Source organism: Barbatula barbatula (assembly GCF_947034865.1).
Source record: "Barbatula barbatula genome assembly, chromosome: 3".
Taxonomy (NCBI): domain Eukaryota; kingdom Metazoa; phylum Chordata; class Actinopteri; order Cypriniformes; family Nemacheilidae; genus Barbatula; species Barbatula barbatula.
In genome coordinates, this window is record NC_136764.1 from 19,266,672 (window position 1) to 19,291,266 (window position 24,595).

Sequence of the window (24,595 nt, forward strand, 5' to 3'; positions counted from 1 at the left end):
CTCTTGTGGTTATGCTTAATAATCATAAAACATGTATGTTCATGTTTACTCTTGGAATGGTGTTCTTTTATTGGGGAAAGGTCATTCATAGTTCAGTCGGTGTTTGCAGTGTCTTTCCCCCTTTGTCTAATTTTCATCTCCACATATAAACATCTACTGACATTGTGTGAGCTTTCAACTTGCACATACTCAGAAATGTCTGTTTACATTTTTGTGTGAAAATCGGGTAAAACCTCAATCCTTTGAATCTAAATCTGACGCGGTTTGGGAGAACCTGTTGGATGTTGCGCAGGGACATTTACTGGAACATAAAAAAAATCATTGTTTTGTCAAAATCTGTTTATTCTATAATATCATATGTATCACCTCTGAAAATATCTTGGTCAAATTCACTTGTTTAATACTGAAAGATGGCGATTTATTGTGGCAAGCTGATGTTTACGGACATGCCCAGCGAAGCTGCTAAAATCAGCCATTACTTTCCCTCTCTTAACACTTGCAATACAAAGACAATTCACCTATCAAAGAAAACCCCATAAAACGTAGAATGGTGTGTCGACGCATATTTCCCGTCAGTCGTGTGTAAATGACATGCAAAGATTTTTATACACGTGCATAATGACAACAAAAAAGAACAGTCTAACATATTATTTTATAGTAATTTACTCATTACTTTACTTGTTATTATTCATAAACCATTAACTATTATTTCAGACACTCCAACAAAACACGTCTGACTCTGATACGTCAGTTTAATTGATAATAATCGTAATCATTAAATTAAAATGCAGTTGATAAAATGGATTAAACGGTGTGTGAATTAGGATGCAGGCTAGACTGGGGTCTCTGCAGAAAAAAAGGGCCGTTTCTCAATTCTGGGGCATTTGATTTCCAAAAATAATTCCCATTCCCATTCTCCTAATGGACCTTTAAAAAGCCTAATAATTCAGGCTTTTGTCCCTTTTGATTGGATGATTGAGAAATGCCTATACTAGTCTGAAAACGTGGCATAATCGAGAAACACCCCTTCCTTGTTCTGCAGAGATCTATACTTTTTATTAGAATGCTGTTGCTGATGGACTCAAGAGTGTGTGAATTAGGATGCAGTTAAAATGATGGACTGAATATAGCTGTTCTCTCCTCTGTAAATAGAACTGTAAGACTGTAGTGCTGGACCACTGACAGTCAGATGTTTTGTTCATGTCAAGGACCTCATCAGCATCTCAGTACTGGACATCCTCTCTGGAATATTTGTTTATTTGTTTTGTTTGGCCTGTCTCATGGGTTCAGGCAAGGGATCAGGACTTTGCTTGTAGGCTGCGGAAGTTAACCCCTGCTGGTAGATGCTGTAACTCTATCATTATTCTGGCAAAACTCCTTTCGTTCAGATGTAGCTTTTGATGGTATTAATTTTCACAAGCAACCATCAATACTATAAATAAACAAAATATTTGTTATTCAAGCATGGAAACGATAGCTAAGGTGATTCACCGGTGTTTATTATACTGAGGCCCATGAGCAAAGCATTCAAGTCACATCATGTATAAGCCGAGCAGCTGCCATTAAGATGAAAGGGACGGAAATGGATGGATCTCTCCATATATTATAGAGCGTCTTAATTCTAGCTGCAGACAAGGCTGACAATTTTGTGTTTTTGTTTTTTGATACTCGGATGTGCATCAAATTTTTGGCCTGTCTTGACTTATGTCACCCCAGCTGTAGCACAGCAGGGAAGCTGGGGCTTCATCCCTGAAGTCAAATAATCGGAAGCAAACACAGCTGTCACGCTCACCCCGTCCACAGACTTGCTTCCTCGTTCTGTTCATCATGACTATTAGCTACTAATTACCCCCACCAGCTCCTCAGGCATTGCATGACAGGTAGATTAGATGAATACTGTGTTCTAACCAGATGTGACGCAAGTAGGCAACATGCGATAATAGCTCTTCAATGTAAGAGTTTTTGTCTAGATCACCTGTGATGACCGAAAAAACATTTTGATTAGCTTCTGCAGCTTCATGCCAGATTGTTGGTCCAATATCCTCCTCATTAATTGCTTCATTTTGTCCTGCATCTCACAGCATTTTTGCATGGAGTGTCAGCATAAAAAATAGCTTGTTACTGCAAAACGGCATCACATCTGATTAAAACCCAGATTAAAGTCCCAGTGAATTAAAATGTATGCCTTTCATGAAACATTGCAGCGTTTATTGTAAATGCTTTATCAATGGGAGTTATTCTCCTTTTGAAAATTTTATGGCCTCATAATCTTTAATTAAAATCTGAAAATCTCGTCTAGAAGAGATCTCATCTAAAAGCCACAAATCAGAACTAGGAAACATCTGCAAAAGCAGTGTACTTTTATATTCCTTACTTACATTTGTATGGTCTGGACTGAACGTTCCTGGTTGGTGCAGTCATTTTATGGAAAATGCCGTATGCCGCTGGCACGTCCATCAGACAGAAGCAGTATGGTAATGACTTTACTACATGGACGGTTTACAAAAGATGAATGACTGTGAGACATGACATCTGTGAAAATGTGCTAATTTAGTTTATACAGATATTATCCAAGACCAGAGCAGGTGTTTGTGAGCTCTAGACACTGTGCCAACATATGTATGTGTACAACTTGTTTTAAGGTTGTCTACAATGAAATGGGAAAATAAGTAATATTGTGCAATATTGTAGTTATTCTATTACAGAACTGTAATGACTTTATATTACATACAGTGTGTGTTTGTGTGTGGCCAGCGTGATTTACTGGGCAACAACAGTGCCAGGCAATTCTACTTGTTTTCATCTCTACATTGCTTTCAAATTGTTTTCAAAGGGGTTAAAGCTTGGGTGGAGTCTCTTAGTGTCGTCGCTGTTTGTTTTGGGATTGCCAAATGACATCATTAAATAAAAACAGATAACAGGCCTGGGAACAGGCTGAAAAAGGAAAGTGTTTTCTAAAGTTCAATTCATACTAAACAATAATAAGAGTTTTATATATAGACCTTGTTGACATGCCGATACGTGTCTGCTGAGAGCAATTGGGCAGTGATAAACCTTATCATGATGTTTCATTTACATGCCAGCTGTATATTTTTACAGTTCTGCTGTTTTTATCTGGAGCTGTTAAGATCAGTCAGGAAATGGTCCGAACTCCCCTGGGCAATTCAGTGTGAAATAATTCGCCGTCCAGAATTGCCGGACCTACAGCGATAATTGATCTCTAACAGTGGTCACATGCTGTTGCAGCCATAAATAAAGCAGCTTCTACAAGGCACTTTAGAGCATTGGCTGTCGTCTCTGCTCTTCCTGTAAATTTTTACCAGTTTTTTAAAAACCTTGTCGACATTCATGGATTTTATCGACAACACTTAAAAGCCCATTAGTGCTGTTCTGTATTTCCAGATTAACCTCTGGAAAACGTTTGTCAGACTGAGTGTAAGTAAAGGGCTGACGTTCTCACACTTCCTGTGTTCGGTAATCACTTTAAGACTTCCACAACCATATATGTGTTCGATTTCACACTGAAGATGCTTAAGTAGGTCTAAGTACGTAGTCTCAGTTGTTTCCACATTTACTGCTGTATCTTGTATGCAGCCCTGATGACTATTTATGGACAGAAACCTAAATCGGAATGTAAATGGGGCCATCCTGGATGAAAGGTGTATAGGCCTAAGGCGATGGTCGAACACAGCTGTTCTGGTAGGCCAGCAGGAAGTGTGCTGTGTTTTGTATGTTAAGTACGGGAAAGTTCAGTATGGCCTCTTTTGTGGTCGAATACAGTTGAGATTTGTAGGGCTCCAGGAGTAACTAATGTTTAACTAAGATGATGGTGCAACCAATAGTGTGCAGACTTTAGTCTCTTGTTAGTGCTGGGAGGCTGAGAGGGGTCAGACGTAGGTTACAGAGAACACATTTAGCTCCTGTCTCTAGTCTGCTAAAGATCTCAGATGTTTATTCACTGTAGCATCAGCACACTTTGTGTGATGTCATTGTGTGTTTGTCTTAAACTGCCTTAAAAATTAAAGAAGCCACTCGAAACAGAATGTTAAAACGTTTGCATGATTTTTGCAAGGCCTGACCATTTATATAGGCAACTTAAGTGCATTTAAGGCATATACTTTTACCAGTTTGTGTGTTCCCTGCAATTTTAACTCATGACCCAGACGCTGCTAGTGCCCTAGTGTGACAGTTGACCTGCGGAAACCTTTAGAACAACATTTCTTTCTTTTTTTTGTCATTTTTAAATATGAACAATTATGGGAAGCGCAACCATACAGAAAATGTATATATTTTTTCACTTAGAACTATAACATTCATACAAAGTCCGACCTTATGGGCTTGACATACTCAGTCCATTTTGTCCAGATTATGTAAAACATGTCTCTTTGAGACCTAAGAGTAAATGAAAGCTTTTCCATATTATAGTTGTCTTGGGTTATGTTGATCCACTCTTCGATGGTCGGGAGGTCCGGCTTTAAACATTTCCTGGTTATAGTTTTCTTACTCGCTGCCAGTAGGATCCAAAGCAGCCTCTTGTCTTTGTTTCTCTAGTTGTTGACATCAGCGTTGGCCAAATACAAATTTGCAAGGTATTTCACCACTAAACGTATGATTAATATGATCACATATTTAGAACAACATTTCTAAAGATTTCAATCCTGTGGAAAATGCCTGGAAGTATTCTACATTTTTCATGTAAACCGTCTTTAAGAGAAATGCTTTGACTTGTGATATGTCTAAAGGTGTGCGTTTTATAGAAAATATGCAGGGTTTATAAAGTCTTAAATTTGTAGGTTGTGAAGAGGTTAAGGTTGGCTAGAGCCATGGATGAACCAGACAAATTAAGGTCAGCTGTCTGACAGGATTATTATTTAGAGTGGGAAGAAGGGATCCAGGATTCAGGGAATTTCTCCTGTCTGCTTACACACACACACACACACACACACACACATCTCTTTCTCTCTTTTGGTCTTACTCACTGTCACACCACCTCTTACTCAACCCAAATGCCTTGCCTAGACCCCCTTCTTGGTGTGTTCTGGACGTTTTCCATAGGAAAAACCTTTTCAATAAAGCTTTCCAGAAAGAGGTCAGGGATTTTTCATTAATGCGTCAGACGTGTGTGAGCACACATACATGTTACAGGGGATGTCTCTCTTATGTTTTTTACGTGTTGCTTATGTAACTTATTTATGAGCTAATTTTAAATAACTTGTTTTGGAACATTTTTAACTAGAAATTTTTGTTAATTAATACAGCATCATTAAAATATTGCAGTACTTCAAAATTAACCCTCACCCCAACTGGAGTAGTATTTCTATCCATTCTGTTGTTTGTCACATCTGTCTGTTAGTTGTGAATTTGTTTAAAGGGATAGTTCACCCAAACATAAAAATTCTGTCATCATTTTCTTACAATCAAACCTGTATGACTTTGGTTGCTCTGCAGAACAGTAGATATTATGAAAAATGTTGTTAACCGGCACCCACTCACTTGCAAACAGAACGTAAATGTGGGCCAGTGCTGTTCGGTTACCAACTTTGAAAATCTCATCCTAGTTTGAAATGACATGAGGGCGAGTATATGATGGCAGAATTTTCATCACTTGCAGATATCTAAAACTTCAAGTCACTTGCATTTGCTGTTACATGTCTGCTGAGGAAATGCATGTAATTTATTGTTTCATATTGTTTATACAACTATGTGTTTTCCTTTGCCTCTATACACCTTATTTCTGGCGTAATTGTGTCCGCTGCCATCGTTTAGCTGTTTGTGTTTAGATTTCCAGTTAGCCACTACAGCGAATGGCAGTCGTATTGTTTGTGAGACAAGTGTGCTGTTTTGACAGGCTAGTTAATATTTATGGAACCCAAAGGTACAAGCTTAATGAAGTTAGAGGTGGCTATAATAGCTGGTACAAATTAAAAAAAATATCTACAAAACATTTGTTTTTACCTTTATCCACGCACTAGAGCTGAATCATGATTTCGCGCACCCTATGATCTGCATCCATTATGTATTATGTTTGAATTGTCTTACCTTGTCATATTCTCCTACCGCAGATCAAAAATGTATTTGATCCAAACCACATTGACAAAATTAAGGTAGAATGATTTTACAGTGCGAAATTTACATTTACATTTATTCATTTGGCCGACGCTTTTATCCAAAGCGACTTACAAGTAGTTTTATACAGTGGCACATTACTGCAGAGCAATCAGGGGTAAGGTGTCTTGCTCAAGGGCCCTTCAGTCATGACCTGCTGGCACTGAGATTAGAACCGGCAACCTTCTGATCACAAGCCCAACGCTCTAACCCTTAGGCCTGAAATACCCTATCAGATTGTCCTGCCACAGTATCAAATAAACAGGCAGGATTAATTTACATCCCCAATCAAAGTGTCCTACCAGTAATAATTAAATATGTAGATGACCATATGATGATTTTACAGCGCAAAAAATGACGTAATATTGACGTGCTCATGCCTGGTAGGACAACCTGACGGGTAGGATGAAATTTCAGGACACCGGCTAATGAAACGGAGTCTCAAGACAAAAAGGAAGTATGTCACATTGTTTAATTCTGCCTTCAAAAATCCCTAAATTCCACTTGAGTCCTCATCTCTTGTATCTAGGCAGTTAGTTTGCGCTGTTTAATTATTAGCTGGACAGATTCTGTCTTCCCATTGTCTTTCTAGAACCTCTTATCTATGAGTGGACAGAAAGTGAACTGCCGCTGTATCACTAATGACTTCATTAATCTTGTTGCTAGTGTCTGGCAGTTTATAGAAAAACACTAAAACTAAAAATCTATTCAACGCTTTTGTAGTCCACATGAACTGGGTAACTGTGGCTTGCAATTTGATTTTTTTTAAGGTGTCTGTTATTTTAGCAGAACTATTTGGATTGCCGAACTGCACTGACTCAAACTGTAGTGGGGCCCGTGTTGACATGATAGAGTGGTTATTTATTAGGCTGTACTCGATGGAGGAAGGAAAAAAACCTCTCGGCCTTATAAGGTCTAGCTCTTTTCAAATCCCCAGGAAGTGCTGGGTAGGAAAAGGCATGACTCATTGTTTCTCGTTTTGAAAATGCTTTTATTTTTGTTGCTTTACCTACATTAGGTTTGCTCTGTGGTTTGTGGTTTACAAAGACTTACCCAAGCTTCTGTTGAGGATGATGTAGGTGTCAGGTTCTCTGTCCCCTCTTTCTTGTAAATATAAGCTCATGGGTTTTCGACCACATTCTATACTGTTTAGGGTCTCACAGGTGACGGTATGTATGGAGCTTTGCAGATTTTAACCCACTTTAATACTGTATGTACATGTAAATGAATGGTGTTTACTTTTTACCGTTGACGTATAACGTGTCTTCTAGCACATCTATACCAGATGATGTGTTTTGCTGACATTGTAACAATGCTAAGTGGGATTAATGTTCATGAAGTTACTCTTTTAGGAATACGAACATAACTGGTTCAATTACATTGAATTCACCATTTTTACATGTAGAGCACATAATATTTTTTAACTCATAAAAGCAGCATACTGTCTGCAGCAACAGAAATTCTGCCAAAAAGATTCAAAAGGCTGGAAAGATCAAGTTTGTTTTTTATGTTGCCTCCGAGTATATGCTCCTTCTCCCCTGTCATGATCGAGTTATATCAGAGAGTGAATCAGTATCAAAATATAGCCTGCAGAATTTTCCTTTAAGAACTCAAAGGCAATGATTTATTGTTAGAAATAACTCTTCAAACTGGGCTGATCATCTATGAACTTTGTGCAACATTTCAGCATAGTCGCATTTTCTGGATCTTTTTTCCCCAATGCAGCAGACGGTCATTCAAATGATTAGTAATGGCCCATTACTGTGGTGGCATTGGAATAATTTTTTTGGTCTTGGTCAAGTGGCTTTTAACTGCTGTAATTCTACTCCTCTGGCCTTTTGTCTGCTTTTCACAAACTTTCCAGAAGCCTATTTTGTGTCTTGTGTAGCTGGATTAAAGAAATAGACTTCTGACTCGTTCTGAAAGCAATAAAACAGAGCATGACTGCCAAAAGGGGAAGAAATGTTCAACCAAAAGTCTTTCCAGCCATTCCTGATATGCCACAATATTAAAGGGTACATCATACACTAGGGACGCGCAAAACTACATATCTTTATAATCAGCTAGTCAGTGGTTTGTCAGCAGGACTTATTGGGTTGTATTTAAACGGAATTAACTTCTCATGAAGAGTTTACAGTGCTTACAGGTTCTTATTGTGTAAAGCACACTCTGAAACTTTGCATCTCTAAATTCATTTTAATCGTGGTGCTTGCAGAATACAAAGCATCACTATTACTATCTTGTGAGCTTATTATTCCTTTCCACTTCTGTGTAACTCATCCCGCACGGTTTGTCGTACACCCATGAATGAGGGTTAAAATCGATCGGTGTATTGAGGGATGGTGTGCTATGACTTTTATAAGCGATCGAGTGGAGGTTGTTCGATAGGGGGCCAAAAAAACATTGATTTAAAAGAATGGTTCACCCAAAAAAGAAAATTCTTTCATCATTTACTCACCCTCAGGTTGTTTCATACCTATATACATGTATTTGATCTGTTGAACACAAAGAAAGATATTTGTAAGAATGTTAGCAATTTTCTGTTTTGTCACACCATCCACTACCATAGAAGGAAAAAAATATTGTATATTTTGTTGTTCTGTTGAAAACATAATGAGATATTTTTAAGAATTTAGGAACACAAACAATTCTGGTGCACCATTGACAAACTTGTTACAGAATTAAAAAAATTTACAGAATTGAAAATTGCTAACATTCTTCCAAATATCTTTTTCTGATTTCTAATTATACAGGTATGAAATGACATGAGGGTGAGAAAATGATGACAGAATTGAAATTTTTGGGTTTACTAACACTTTAAAACTGCGCAGGTTGTTTTGACGGGTTGTAGCTAAGAGCAAGGATTTCGTAAAGTCTTGCGGGTTTCCACATTTGAAGAGGCTGGGAGGCTCTGTAAGAACATACATGACAATGGAGTGTAAGTTGTACCCCTGGGGCGTAAGAGACACCCGAAATTCCCCATAGACTTATACTGAGGCAGGAAATATGCCCATATAAGGCATGTAAAAAGGCCCATGTGAGATATCTTTGCAGCACAGGGGGTGGGCTCATTTGACTCAGGCAACCAATCAGTACCCCATAAACTTCATTAAGCTACAAAGCCACACCCATAGCAACAAAACATATTAACTTGGCAACCATTTAACAAGACTTATATCTCTGCATCAGAACATCGTAGAGACACGTGGGTTGGTTTGTTTCACTTTTGGCTTGAAGCCTCATCAATTGGCAGATGCCAAGCCACGCCCATAGCAACCAAACACATTAGCCTAGCATCGGTTTAGCAAGACCTATATCGCTGCATCAGAACATCGTACGGACACAGGGTTTAATTTGATTTACTCATGACTCGGAGAATCATCAATTGGCAAATACCAAGCCACACCCATAGCAACCACAGATTAGTTTAGCAACCATTTAGGAAAACCTATATCTCTGCATCAGAACATCTTAGAGACATTACTGTTGGTTAGATTCATTCGTGGCTTAAAGTGTCATCACCCTAGTGACTGCCCAGAGTTTTGACACGACAAGCTCCACTCACAGTTTCTTCGGAAAATGTACCTGTCTAGTTACCAGTATAATATAAACTTATAAAATACATCCTGACATGTAACATTTTAGATACGATATACCAATTTGTAAGGGATTATTTATGGGAGCTCTTGAAGTGTTAAATGAGGAACACAAACTCTTTGGGGTTTGAGAAGCTTGTATGTTAATGATGGTAAATGAGGAACAGCAAACTCTTTGGGCTTTAAGAAGCTGGTATGTTAATGATGGTGTTAAAGGTAAACGTCTTTCCGCTTGATGTGAAATAGGTCCTGACGGTACCATAACTTTGCTCTTTTCTCCAACTTCTCTCTTAATTCTTTCACCCCTTTCTCCTTCATTCATTCACCCACTCATTATCTCTATCTCCGTCTATATGCTAATCGCTTTTCATGAGCAAACACACAAACATCTAGACTGCCGCTGAGCCGGCACGCATGCCACTGAGGTATATCAGCTGTCAGATGAGAAAACCAGACTTCACGCACCCAGAGTTCATTTGTATACACCTACTGCTGTGTTTTCTTATTTACAGAAACATATCTTAATGAAGCTGATTCTTCTAGTTTCAATATTTTAAATCTGAATGCCATGTTTGAAACCATTATGATATAGCTGATAGTGACCATATATGTGTTACGTTGTATGTAAATTGCACCGGATATAATGAATACATTTCTCTGCTGGTCACTACAGTACTACTTAACACAAATACTTCAATTAACACAAGCTGGTTTGCATGTGTGTGTGTAAATGGTAGCTTAATCTGATCTGGTCAGCAGGGATGAGCTGTGATTTATGGAGTGTTTTGTGGAAAGTCTTAAGATGATACTTGATCGTAAAACCAGGCTCTTCTGTGGTTCATCTGGAAACTGGACCTCTCATCTGAAACCTAAAACTCCTAACACAAGCTCTTCCTTAGAAGACCACACATCACTAATCAATGGCTTTCTCAGACGCCATGGTTGAATACCTGGTTTTAGTGTCTGTTATGTAAATTCCTTTGGTCACAGTTGAGCTAACAAGGGTTGTTTTTACATTTCAACCACTGTGAAATGAGGAAAAGCCATAGTACATAATTGCTGGTGGTCAGTATTGACTTTTGGCTCAACCAGTGGTGTGGGGGTTTTACAAACAAGGGATGGACAGTTTTTTCATTTTTAATAAACTTTTAATAAACTTTAAAATACATGTATTTTTTTGTTGGTTGTTAGACTGAAACAAGCCTGTTTTGTTTTATAACTTATGTTTTCACATAATTTCATTTTCAATAGCCTCTCATATGTTCCACCTTTCTTGAGTCTTAAAGTGATAGTTAACCCAAAAAATAGAAGATCTATCCTTATTTACTCACCCTCTTGTCATTTCAACCCTTTATGACTTTCTTTTCTTCCGCAGAACACAAAATAATATTTAGAAGAAATAAGTTCAAGTTAAGCGAACATTATTGGCCTCCATTCACTTCTATTGTATGGACCCAAAACCAATTCAAGTGAATGGGGGCCGGTGAACAACATTCTTCCAAAATATATTTTTTTTCTGTGGAAGAAAGAAAGTCATACTTGAAATGACAGGAGGGTGAGTAAATGATGACGGAAATTGTATTTTTGGGTAAACTACGTTTTTAGAATTAATTTAATATTTAAAATTTTTAAAAGACGTTGTTTTATTAAGGACTCTTAAATATGTTAATTTTAAGAAGGGAAAGAAAAAGCTACAGGGACAGCAGAATATCACAATGCCAGTTTTTTGGCTTTCGTGCATGAAATATTTGGATGTTATTAATGAAATCACACCGTTGCAGAACTTTTCTTCACTCTACAAGACTGTGATGAGTGGACTTGAGTGGGTCTTTTTAAAAAGAAAGTGGTTTGGAGTAACCGATATTTATGAGGTGTTACAGTTTTTTCTTTTTTTGCTACTCATATGAAAGCACGTGACGCACATTGCAGAACTTCTCAGGGAGTTTTATGGTCTTTGCTCAGCAGATTTTTTAAACACTGTTCTTTATTTCTCCCCAGTTGAAGGTTTTGTACCTGATACTGATTTTTAGGGGCCACTGGGTTCCCTTTCAGCACTTATTATATGAAATCATTCTCATTAAGAAAGTTCTTTCTGGTTATGATGATGTCAGCATCCAGAAGATAAAGTTTCATTCGCATGATGGAGCGTAACTTAAACAAACCCACTATATGCTCTGGCAGCACACCAACACCAATTATTCCTCCCACATTTTGAGTTTGGCTATAGTGTAGTCAAATATAAAAACATGTGAAATAATTACGTGTGCCAGAATATTTAGTTGTCTTCCTATGGACTCGCTCTATTGTGAATCCATTTCCCCACCCCAAACTGAAGCTTGCTATAACATTCTCCCTTTTTTCTCATCCTGGCTTGAGTCACCATGAATAATTGTGAAAGTCTCTGAACAGCTGGAGGACTCTAAACTAAATCCTGCCTCCTGTGGGAAACAGCAGCATTTCTCTTCCAAAAGAGCTTCATCATGTGAAAGCATCTGTTCAGTAAGGGGTGTGGATGTGGTGACCAGCAGAAAGCACCTATCTGGTGTAGATGGGGCTTGAGAATGAGTCAGCAATGCTCTGCATTCTCGGACCGGACACTAATGTGTCTATCCTGGTAGACTGTGTCATCAGTATGCTGCTCTCCTGTAGCTGTCTATCAACCTAGCTGGGCAGCCGTACTACTTCGTCACTGAAGTGGCAAGGCGCTGCACTACAAGATGCCAGGTTTGAGTTACTGCCTCCTGGGCGCCAGTCTCCATTAAGATCTCTATCTACTCTCCCTATCCAGTTGTGTGAATAGTCATTGATGTGTGACATTTATTAAGTAGTTGGACACTTACTGTACATTTGATTTAATTAGATAAAATGTCTATCCAAGTGGACACTTTCTTTGCTAGTAATGGCCAACTGGCCACAGGGCTTTAGTGGATATGTGAAGTCAATTCCTTTCAATGTTTTGTCAATGTGTTGATGCATGATGACAATATATGAAAAGTTTGGTTCTAAAATGAGATTGCTTTGCTTTGTTTTTTTTCTCGCAAAAATCATGCTTTTTTATTGTGCATTCCAATTAATATCCATCAAACTGCAGTTGGTTTGTTTTGTTTTAAGCCATTATAACTAAAAACATGATTTTAGAAAGATTTAAAAACGGAGTTATCTCATTTTGGAACCAAACTCTTCATATCAAGCTGGAATGGGATTTTGGACCAACAACATTTGTGGACGGAGAGGCCTAGTGCAACGCCAGAGAAAAAAAGCGACTGGCAAGATGTCCTTTCACACATGTTTTTCACAACATTGCCCGGTTGGGACGAAAAGTCATATTTCTATGTAATTATTAGCTTTTTTTAGTTTTGTTTTATTGAGTCACGTCTGCTTACAACACAGTTTAAGAGTTACATAGCAACAAGTAAAAGTCCTGTGTGTGTCTTGTAGAGCCCAAACACTTTCTTTAAGCTTTGTGCATTTCATCCGTGTTTCTCTCTGTTTGAATCTTCAGTTTTCTGCATGTGCCTTTTCCACTGCTGTGAAGTAACAACTGTCCCATCTGCACTTCCTGTTCTTGAGCTTAAGCCTGGGCAAGGGGCTTATAAATTCCCATGCTGTCTGTTTGGAGCCCATGCCCTTTGTGAAAAGCTTCTGGACACCAGCATTATCTAATTTTCTAAATCCTGCTGGAGGGCCTGGGGTGGAGGAATAAGAAATGCAGGAAGTTAGAAGAGGAGGAATGGAATACGATAAAAAGACTTGCATGGGATAAGAGACATTTGGAAAGCGAATCCTGGGTGAACTGGCATCCTTAACTTTAACAAAATGAGCTCCAATTAGTTAGTCAATGAAAAACTTTGATATATTGATGAGTAGGTAGCGTGCAGCAGATGTTTAGTTTTGTAACTGATAAGAAAACCAGTGCACAATAAATTCAGTCATTAAAGTTAAGGAGTTGTTGCAGTTACAGCACCAGATTATCAGTACAGTTTTTTTCAAAGGCTGCTTTGTTGTGGCAGAGGGTTGATTGTGGTTTAATGTTGTAGTAATGCCTTCATTAGGGTATGAACAGTTATGACCGCTGCTCTATTGTTCCATTTGACTGATGGTAATATAAAACGCTTAGTTACCTCGTCCCGTGGTCGGTAGCTCTGACAATGAACGGTGACTGTAACGTTAATAGTGAAGCAGGTGCTAAAGGCACATTGTTTACCTCACACAGTTTTATAAGAATTGGTGCTTTTAAATGTACTCGTCATATATTTCCATCGTAGCAGAAGAAATTTCTTCACTATAACTCGCACGCTACTGCTCAAGGCTGTTCTCAGTTGTTTCCTGCAGTGCCTGCCTGGCTTTCACAGTAATCCACTGGAGTTTGAAAACTCCCGCTCTGTCAAAGCACCAGTACCGTTACTCACAGCCGTTACGACGGAAATGGCACCAAATTTGAATAATGGAAGTCATAGACACAATTTAAATATATGCCTAAAAGAAGAGTTAAAAGTGCAAATGCAGATAAAAGTACAATATTGTTTAATTGTTGCTGTACAGTCGTACAGGAGTATATTGTAGAAATTAGAACATATTATTAATATATTTTGTTGAAGGGGAGATTGGGGTAAGATGAGCCAGTGGGTAAGTTGATCCACCCACGTTATCTCAGCGACTCTACAAGAGTCTACATGAACAGACATAGTGAGAAGATAAATTAGTTTATTTTTAATCAACAAACTTTGTTTAGTCTGTTTTTGGAAGGTTACAAACTTGGTGTTTCACAAGTCAAGTTATTTCTGAAATGCAAACCGAAAGATATAGCTTAAAAAATAACTATTTGTATTTATAAGGCAAATAATGATTTAATTCTTTTTTAGAAGGATAATCTTTAAAAAAACATTATTCAAATTCAGTTGCATGCTCAGTATTTCCCCATACGGTTGAACTTACCCCGACTCGGATCAATTTACCCATATCATGGGGGAAACTGCACCACACGAGCACTTTTTTATAAGAAGCCATATTTTGTAATCACATGTCATAGATGTGTTCTTATATTTTAGATTGATGGGAAACATCATAAAATTAGATTAAATACTTTTATTGCAGGTATGCCTCATTTTGTATCATCTTGAGGACCACATAAGTAAAAAATGACTCATCTTACCCAACTATCCCCTATTAGCTACAGTGTTGTCAAAATGCAAAGATGTCTTTTGTTTAGGTGAGAACAAACACAAATGTCATAGTTTAAAGTAAATTACATTTGTGTCTGTAGAATTACATAGTAAAATACCCTAAATGCATAATGAACTTCAACTGCATATAATGTCACTTTAAATTACTAATATTTTCTGCATTTTTTACAGGGAAAATCAGTAAACTATTTCTCAATTACATTTTTGGAACTGTAGAAATACTATAAATATCTTACAAAAACAGAATAATTCTGTAATGTTAAATTATGGTACATTTTCTGAAATTTGAATGGTTATTACTTTTATTTCATAAAAATATAAAAAATTACAGGCATAAACTCTTCAATGGAAAATTTTGTAAAAGAATACAGACCATTAGTTGTAATTATATGCAGTATTTAGGAGTTTATAGTTGAGAAAGAAATAAAGAAATGGACCCTTATCTAAAGTAATAAGATTTTCATATTAACTATAAGTATATTCAATAATATTTGAATATATATATAGACTAATACATTGTTAATATGTTAGAGTAATACTTATGGAATTGCCACATTTTATTTATTGAAAAATATAAACACTTGGAAATGTATTATTTAATAAATTGAAATAAATCTTCCAATATACTCCCATATGTTTTGTTTAGTAAGGTTTGTCATTGTCAAACAAAGTTTAACCTTATCTGTAAACATTAAACGAGAGGGAAATGTTATGCTGATAGTACAAACATTTTATAAACACCAACCTCAGCCTAACTATTGGTTGAATGTTGTTAAAGGCAAAAATGATGATGTAGGAACATGTCCATTAATGATGAAAATCTTTGTAAAGCTTCTACGTTCATGGTTTTCATAACTCTTTATTTTAATTCGTTTATGTATGCATATTAAAACCATTTTGGTTGAAGTGCATTTTCGAAAGTAAAATTCTGATAATAGCTATAGTGATATTGAAATCGGTTCAGGCTTCGTCTCTCTGTGGCAGTTATGTGATGTCTAAAACCTCCTAAACCTAATAGCTTCATTCCGTTCCAAATCTTACGTTCTGAATATTAACAAAGCACTTCACTTTGGTTATATTTCACTGAAATGGTTATCTTCAGTTTTTCCCATCCCCTTATTGGCTCTGGCATCCATCTCACTTTCTCCCCTGAGGTTCTGGGGGTTAAATGTGCATCCTGGTCACCGTGTGAAGTAGTAGTATCCAGTCAGCCTGTAATCCTTCCTTTATGAAGGTATTGTTGTTGCGGGGGCCAAGTTCCCTCTTGCAGGCGAACGCTTTTGAAAGTCATTACTCAAGCTGAGACAAACAAAGCTCGCTGCAGGCCCCCTTTAGCAGTTTGTGCACAGCAACAAGACCGGGCCTGACCACTAACAAGCGAGCACTTACACAAGCTCATGGTTTCTCCTTCTTAAGTTGCTGATTCTTTAATGATCTTTTCTATATATTGTATCCCTCACTTCCTAATTGGGCCAAGTATAAGCAGACCGACATGATTTATTGCTCCACCTGCTAAAAGTAACAAGATCTGCATCTTCGCTGAGGATGAGGTGTTTGAGGCATTATATGTGGAAGACGTGACTGTGCTACCAATATTGCACAGCCTAGAATCTTGACGTTAAATTGAAGACCACTGTCGGTTGTGACACAAAACATTGCGACTTCTCAGCATGCGAGTGTTACTCTGTAATTAAATGTCGAATGAATGTGCTGTGTGAAAATGGCAAGAGGAGAAAAAGGTGCCCAGCAGACACTGGTGCATCTGTTCCTTATGCTGCTTCTAGAGGAATACATTTCAAAGGTGTGGGTGGATGTTGTTTCGCTCTCCAAACATTGTGTGTTTGTTTTTTACTAGCAGCTTTCTCCATAACAATCACTGCATGCTAATTACAGCGGAGAGATAAAGAATGTTGCCTGACAATTAAAACCTAATCTTCCAAGGAACGTTCCTCTCAATTTTCATACTTTTCAATACTAGCCACCCCAACACAGCTAAACAAGGTTTAGTCATGAAACCAGGGAGGTCCTATGCGGTAAGAAGACTCCCATCAGACGTATAATGTGTAAGTATGGGTGTCCATACCCCCTCTGTGATGTGCAGGTGTAAAGCTCTGACTCTGGCCCCCCACCGGCATGGAAATAGAAATATCCGCCCAGGCCAACAGACGTCCCAGCAGGCAAGGGAAAGTGCAGGATCATGTGTTGATCGGCACATTAAATGATCATTAAAACCCCGTTGCTTTGCTGTGTTTCATACATATCCTGTCATATTGAGTTCAGCCTCACTTGACAACCAGCTATGTCAAGGCCCTCTTTGAAAGCACACGGTGTTATTTTTGGGGATACGGGAACTCAAGAGTGTTATCCTCTACGATAAACAAGTTCTTCAGTGTGTCTGTACTGAGAAACTCTATGCGGCACATGGAAGACCACAAATACCAGCCACCAATGTCATTATATTTACTTGGAAACTTCGATATTAAACAAAGAAATGCCTGTTATACAGGAGTCCTGCAGGAGTGATTTACATACTATAACAGCCTGTTTGAGTGAAGACTTATGGCCGGCCTGTGCTATGTGGCCAACCTTCCTTTTAAAATTGTTTAGCATTTCATTTAAAAAGCCATTAGCATTAAAAGAGATCCTCCAATAGCTTCAACTGTTTGGTGAAACTCGGCTTCAGTTGTTTGGTCCTATTCTGAGCATCAGTGAGGTCAGGCAGTGTTGTTGTATGATTGGGCTTGGCTTGCAGACAGCATTTTAGATCATCTGAGTGAGGTTTAATGGAGTTCATGTCTGGGCTTTATGCAGGTCAGTTCAGTTCTTCCACAACAGACTGAACTGTTTATTTATGGACTTTGCATTGTGCGTAGAGACAGGCTAGATCAAGCGCCCATCCCAGACCAGCCACAAAGTTTAAAGCATATGTAATTCTCTTAAATATCATTGTTTGTTATCGCATCAGAATTTGTCTTGAATAAAATAGCCTAATCTGTTGACTTGAAATAGGTATCCATATATTTTTGTACTGTATTTCAGTGAATGTGATTAGGTTTTACCCATAATATGAATATGCATAAAATGAAATATTAAAATATTCTACGTTTTAAAGAAGAAAGCTTCTTTTGGGTTCTTCTATTATTAATACATTTTTATGATATGTAAGGTTTGCCATGTTTTTTGCTTCTTTTATTTCTAACCATGGGAATTTCACACAACTGTCGAAAAAGACATTTAGTAAATTTAATTTCCTATTAAAAAACATAAAGGGGGGAAGCTGTACATACTTTCATGAAGTCCAGATGTAAATCCTGCTATGCTGAAGCTGGCTGGCTGTCCTTTATAAATATGATTCTCCTTTTGTGTTCTATTGTTAAAAGCAAAGATTGTCTATAAAGACAAAAGGTCAACAGGCTGGGCCTGGCAGGGCCAGTCTATTGTAAACAGTTCCTCCATACAAAATGCCAACGGTGTTGATTGCAGGTTCTCCCTGTAAACTCCCTTACCCTACGGCGCCCATCTTTAGAGAAAAGGACTGTTAAACAATACTGCAAAGATTAAATATTTGTCATACCTAATACTTGTCATTTCAACGAAGTCTGACCTGTAACAGCAAAACATATTTATTACATAAACACTCAAATAAATTAAAGGAACAGTTCACCCAAAATTGAAAATTCTGTCTTCATTTACTCACCCTCAGATTGTTCAAAATCTGATAAATGTCTTTGTTCTGATGTACACAAGGGTGAGTTCCTACTCAAGGGTGAGTAAATGATGACAGAATTTGTGTTTTTGTCCTTCAAATTGCTATGTATTTGCACGTGAGTGTTGTGTGCAGCAACATCATATTCTTCATAACATTGAGATTATTTGGAACGTTTTTATAACACAATGTTGCATTTGAGTATTCACATAAATGACCTTATTTGGATGCAAGAGAATAATCATGGTTATTTGTGATAACTGAGATTAGATCACATTATCTTGACAGACCAGTAGAGATAATAACGGATTCATATTGAAATACATTTCTGGAGACTTCTGGTCTAATCAGATATTGTATGTTTAAGGAAGTGCTGCTTTAAATCCAGATATTGCTGTGATTAATGAGTGATCAGATTTAGGGTTTATATGAGGTGAGATGGTGTTGGAGATCCTGGATACTCTGCTGTTGCTCTGCTTAAGGCTAAAATGCACTACAAGACTTTTGCTCCGATTTTGCCCAGATTTTCAGTCTGAACTTGTTGCAGAAAGTCTGTGCCAGTCTGCAGATTTGATCAGTTGGTGTGTTTCTATCTGAATCTTTCCAAAAGTCTGCAACTGTATGATGTCTAAAAAAATCTGTTCAGCTTTTAAAAGTCTTGTAGTTTATTCCAGCCATTAGACGTGCAGAAGACTCTGCTTTAATGAGGCCTACATTGAGAAGAAAGAAAATGAGTAAAAACTATATGGCCAGAAGGAATAAGAAATTGAAGTCAAGAAAAGAGTACACGACGTTGGAATGCATTCGGGATGAAATACTTGCATATCCCCCAATGACTCAACTGTGGACTTATCAGAGAACAAAAGGAGAGTATGAACAATCTTTAAGTCCACATGTTCTCAGAAGCTGCTTGTCCTCTGCAGGGCTGTGTAAGTGTATCTTACATTTATCTGATATACCTGAAAGGGAAGAATAGTGTACAGGTATGCTCATCTACTTGCTACAGAGTAATTCAAGCAGAGCTCTGAAAACCTGGTACCTTGTTATCACAATTTAGTTTACAGGCATTGTGATCAAATCTGTTCTCTGTGGAAATTGCATAGCAGTCATCCTTTTACATTGGAACTGCTGATATTAGCCAGCTATTTTTGGAAGATTTATGTGCAACGTACTGTACATTAAACATTTCTACGTACAAGACTATGTATAAAACCCCATGTTTTTCACTCCCTAGGTTGTATAACTCCTTAAGTTTGAGGATAAACATAAACATAGCCTCTTAAGCATTATTTTTGGTTACCAGACTTAAAATTTGTATTGTCAGAATAAAGGAAGTAGCCTATTATATTGTTTAAGTGTGCCATTTAAGGACACCTTTCTCATGAGTTAACTTGCTATTTTTGAAACAGAGGTAGGGGGTGATGTTGTCAAAGAATGTTAATGAAGCGTCTGTGTTCTTTCATCACAAGCTCTTTAACAGATTCTACTAAAGTCGGACTCTTTGAACCTGGCTTAAGGACTGCTTTTGATAGCACAGGAGACATTAGATGCCCGAGGCTTGGATATTTTTCATAACCTCATATCAGTCTTTCAGTATTACAGCTTTACAAATTTCTCTGTTCCTTTTTGGTTTAAAGATGTGGTTTGTGGTTCACTTTCATGCTGTCAAGTCTATGTACACTGTACTAGAGGTCTTCACGAAATGAATTGAATAGAATTGAAATCCCGAAGTTTCCAACGCTGCCGGGTTTGCACTCGATGTAGTTACAATCGTATTCAGGAAAAACATACTTCCACCAGGCGACCAGAAGTAGATATTAAAAGACGCGCACATTTCAGTACTACGCGGTTTGGAACACATTGTTGAGACAGAATGTTCGCGCGAGTGGTTGCCATGTCGTCATACCTACTTATTTAGATTTGATTCAGCTAAAACTGGCACAACCCATTTAGCCTCAGTTTGCGCAATTTGCCAGAGCAAAACAAGAGGATCAACGTGTTCATTGCCATATCAATTTCATTAATAGACGTCGGTTTACATTCAGGTCTAGTCGGGTTTAAAAAATATATACGATGGGTCGGACTCGGGTCTGACGTTATCGGGTCTGTCTCGGGTCGGGGCTTTAAAATAAAAACGTTATCGGGTCTGTCTCGGGCTCGGGTAAAAAGTGATTCGGGTCATTTCAGGTCGGGTAAAGATCTTTGGAGCCGAGAAGACCTCTACACTGTACACTTTTTTATGACTCAAGAATAGAAAATATCTTCTGAGCCCTTTTTCTGAAGAAGAGCAAGGCTGGATGTTCATTGTTCTTTATTGCGTACACAATAAATAACTACACCCATCGTGAGTCTGAGGGTGCAGTTGCCTAGGGTCTCTGAGACTTTACATACTTTAATTTCTCTAAATAAATATCATCTGTATCTCCCTCATCATCTTTTTGTGTTTTTACTGGCAGGTGACGTTCACATTGGACTCTCAAAGCAGGAAAGCAAGATAAACAAAGAGGACGTGTGAAACATCTGCTAAACACATCAACAGAAAGCTGTCACCAGGTGTACTGTTTTGGCATTGGAGAGGGATCCAAAGGACGTCTTTATGCCCACAGACTTCAGCTGTCTGCAGGGGGATGATCTGGAGCTCTGCACACAGGCCTATCATTAGGCCATTGGGGCCCATGCAAAGAAATGGATAGCTTTGCCACAAAATGTTATAGTGCAGCTTCCCTTAACTATGGGGCACCGGTGAAGGATCATTATGGAAATATTTATTTTCTTGAATTCAGCATAAGCAGCAGTTTTTGGAGTTACTGCATATCAGTGTGTGACTAAGCAAAGCTTTTTTGGACTTTTTATATTAATGTTTATAGCATTTATTTTTTTCAAGTTAATAATTTATATCACATGAACAGATTTACGGATTTATGAACAGACAAAGACCATGGCAGCCACCTATCGCATTGTGGTCAGCAGCATAAACTGCTACAACAGTGTTGTGATCGACCGTCGTTTCCAGCACACTGTACACTACTGTAATGGACCCTGTGGCGCCATTAAACATGGACTTAACTGCACAGTGGCTCACCGGAGCACATGTGCTGAGCTTCTTGATACCCCCTTGTCCAGACCATGCTCTGACCGATCCATTACCATTCATGAGTCGAAAACAATGGAAAATGGCAACAGCGGGCCCGGTGCTTTTTGTGACGACTACCACCAGGTTGTCCCTAGAGTCAAGAAAGGATCAGCCGTCCAAAGCTCAGCCAGTCTTAAGGATATTACAGGCGAGGCCATTAACCTGGCCAGTGGGAAAATCAAGGAGTTTTCATTTGAGAAGATCAAATATTCATCCAGCCATGTGACTTTCAGAAAGGGCCGTAAGGTTAGGCCAGATTCCTTTAGTAGGAGGTCTACTGATCTAGACATCATCTATGGCCAATTCACAGGCAATGATGAGAACTGTCCACCATTCAGCCTGTTTCAGAAGTCTGTACTAGAAGAGCACAAGCTGAGTCGCAGTGCATCCCTGGAGCAGAACTTAAATAATATGGCCACGCTCTACCTTAACAGCCTCACAGAGGAGAACCTAATTTCCCGCATTCTGGAGAAAACTAAAACAGACAGCGGTGCCTCAGGAGAAGATATTAAAGCTTGCCTGGACATTCTCCTCAAGTGCTCAGAGGATCTAAAAAAGTGCACTGACATCATCAAACAGTGTATCAAAAGAAAGTCTATGGGTGGAGGCAACGACGACTCAAGTAATCCTGAGGTAATTTATAAAAACGTTATGGCACGACTTTCCAACTACCTGAAGAGACTTCCTCTTGATCTGGAAGGACAGACTGGAAGGCAAGAGCACAGTGAGCTTGCTGAACTTGTGAATAGCTTACATGGGCTACAACAAATTCCCTTCTCCCCCATCTTTGGCAATGAGCAACCTCCCCGTTATGAGGACGTGGTTCAATCTCCTCCACCCACAAAGCCTCGGAACAAATCCCCCCAACCAGAACCTCACGAAAGCTCTAGGGATCTTGCAAGCAATGTGAAACCCATTCAGAGCCTCCCTGGTTTGTCAGCACGAACATCTCCGTCAACTAATGGTTTTCAACATGGCAGCTTGCCTTCAGCCGCCAGTGGCGGTTCAACACCCTTTATGTGCCACCATACGGTCCCAACCAGCCGACTGGACACATTCTCTTCTACCAACTCTCTTTTGTCTACCAGTAGCGAAAACCTGTGTAAGGATGGCATGGAGATGCTGTATATCGAGGAAGAGGATGGAGATGTGGGGAGAATGGTAGACAGGATAAGTAAAGGGGATGGAAAACACAGCTGTGGACTTTTAGAGTCCAGACAGTACTCCAAGAAACCAGCTGGCTGCTCTGAACCTAGTGGCAGCGTTTCAGAAAAACTTCATGAGCTTAGCAGGAATGGAACCGCATTCAAGCCTAAAAATGATTCAACAATCAACCAGATGTATTTGTCAAAAAGCCTGGACTCCAGACTGTTCCCAAATTCAACCTCACACGTTTCTAAGGGAGGAGCGGATGACATTGATAAGCTGCTGATGGACCTTGAGTGTCTGTCCCAGAACATGCAAAAGGAGCCCCCACTGCCCCCTAAACTTAGGAACTGTGCACAGCAGACCAGCAGCTCCCCTCAGCACCAGCATTTTATTAACAGCTCAAGGGTTAAAGATCTACCTGCAGCAGGTTCCCCTGGCCCATTGATGACCAAGCAGTCTGGGTCAGGAGTTGAGGCCACAGAAGAGGATGATGGAGCACTTCTTCTCAGGATTCTTGAGAGCATTGAGAGTTTTGCTCAGGAGCTGGTGGAGAGTGGGGCTGAGAGAGGAACTCAGTCTAAGGAGCGTGAGGTCATGCGTCTCCTCCAGGAAACGCTGGCCTCCACCAAAGCAGAGGCAGCTTCACATCCACTGCCTTTACCTCCTTCTGATACCACACCAATGCCTGTTGAAACACCAAAGTCCACACCTGCACAAACACCCTCAAGTGCCCCTATAACCATAGCTACAAGTACTTCTAGTCTGAGGGACACAGGCTCAACACTTCTAATTCAACAGATGCCTGAAGTCATCAGGGTGAGTTTGTCCAAACCAGATTAATGCATATAGATGTATATAGGCATGCATCTGTGATGTGGAAAATCCATTTGACCATTAGCTGTGCAAAAATAGAGCCTTCCTACTGTTGACAGAAACCCATTAGAGATCAGGTTTCTTTTTGGAAAATTGTGGTATTCATAATCTGGGCCAATATTAATTAATTTAATATTTTTATATACTATCCCTGGAATAATGGTTGAAATACACTACACAAGTATTGTGCAAAAAGTTGTGTATAGGGTTGCTATTTATTTATTCATAATTGCATACAGTTTGTGTCTCTTGAAGGTCTAGGTAAATTATCTTTTGCGGTCCTAACTAATCGTTTTGAGCTGTCCTAAATACTGGTTTCATAGTTTAATGTCAAAATCAACACATTTTAGTGGGATAACCAACTTTGGTTGTGTTTTCAGCACCTTTATATATTAGCCTTTACCTGGTAATGTTTTACAATCCTTTGTAATAGCCTAAGTTTGTTACATACACACTATTTGATATTATTTTGACATGAGTATCTAGAAGCAGTAATAGCGGTTGAGTCTTGCCGCTGACAACGCTAGTGGATTGCAGAGAGGCACTTTGCAGTTAACTGTGGGGTCAGTATCATGTGTCTTCTGAAGCTGGCGTTCAACTTAAGCCCATTTTATTCACATCCATCATGGTGGGGAGAAGAAAGCACAATTTGTCATACTCTAGTTCAGGGGTCCTGTGAGAGATTCTGACAAGAAAGTATTTGTTTATATGAATGATATGAATTTATAAAGTGTGGAAAAAAATCCTTATTTATCCTTTCTGTTAAAGTGTCGTGAAACTTGCAGTTTTAAAGAATGCATAAAAGGGTGGATAAGTACCAGCCTGTCTGCTCACTAGGTCACGGCCCCGA

At 38.7% G+C, this 24,595-nt stretch overlaps 1 protein-coding gene and 1 long non-coding RNA gene across 2 annotated transcripts in view; both read left to right on the forward strand.

Annotated features, from left to right (window-relative positions):
* LOC306892126 overlaps window positions 1-21,140 on the forward strand; it is a 38,658-nt gene extending 17,518 nt beyond the window's left edge. The window contains exon 3 of the long non-coding RNA XR_013786434.1: window positions 21,047-21,140. This is a non-coding gene — a long non-coding RNA (uncharacterized lncRNA). The remainder of the gene's footprint in view (window positions 1-21,046) is intronic.
* Window positions 21,141-21,404: 264 nt separating this feature from the next.
* ppp2r3a (protein phosphatase 2, regulatory subunit B'', alpha) overlaps window positions 21,405-24,595 on the forward strand; it is a 30,292-nt gene continuing 27,101 nt past the window's right edge. Inside the window, exon 1 of the mRNA XM_079452974.1 lies at window positions 21,405-23,688. Coding sequence (XP_079309100.1) covers window positions 21,529-23,688 — 2,160 coding nt within the window. The 5' untranslated portion in view covers window positions 21,405-21,528. The remainder of the gene's footprint in view (window positions 23,689-24,595) is intronic.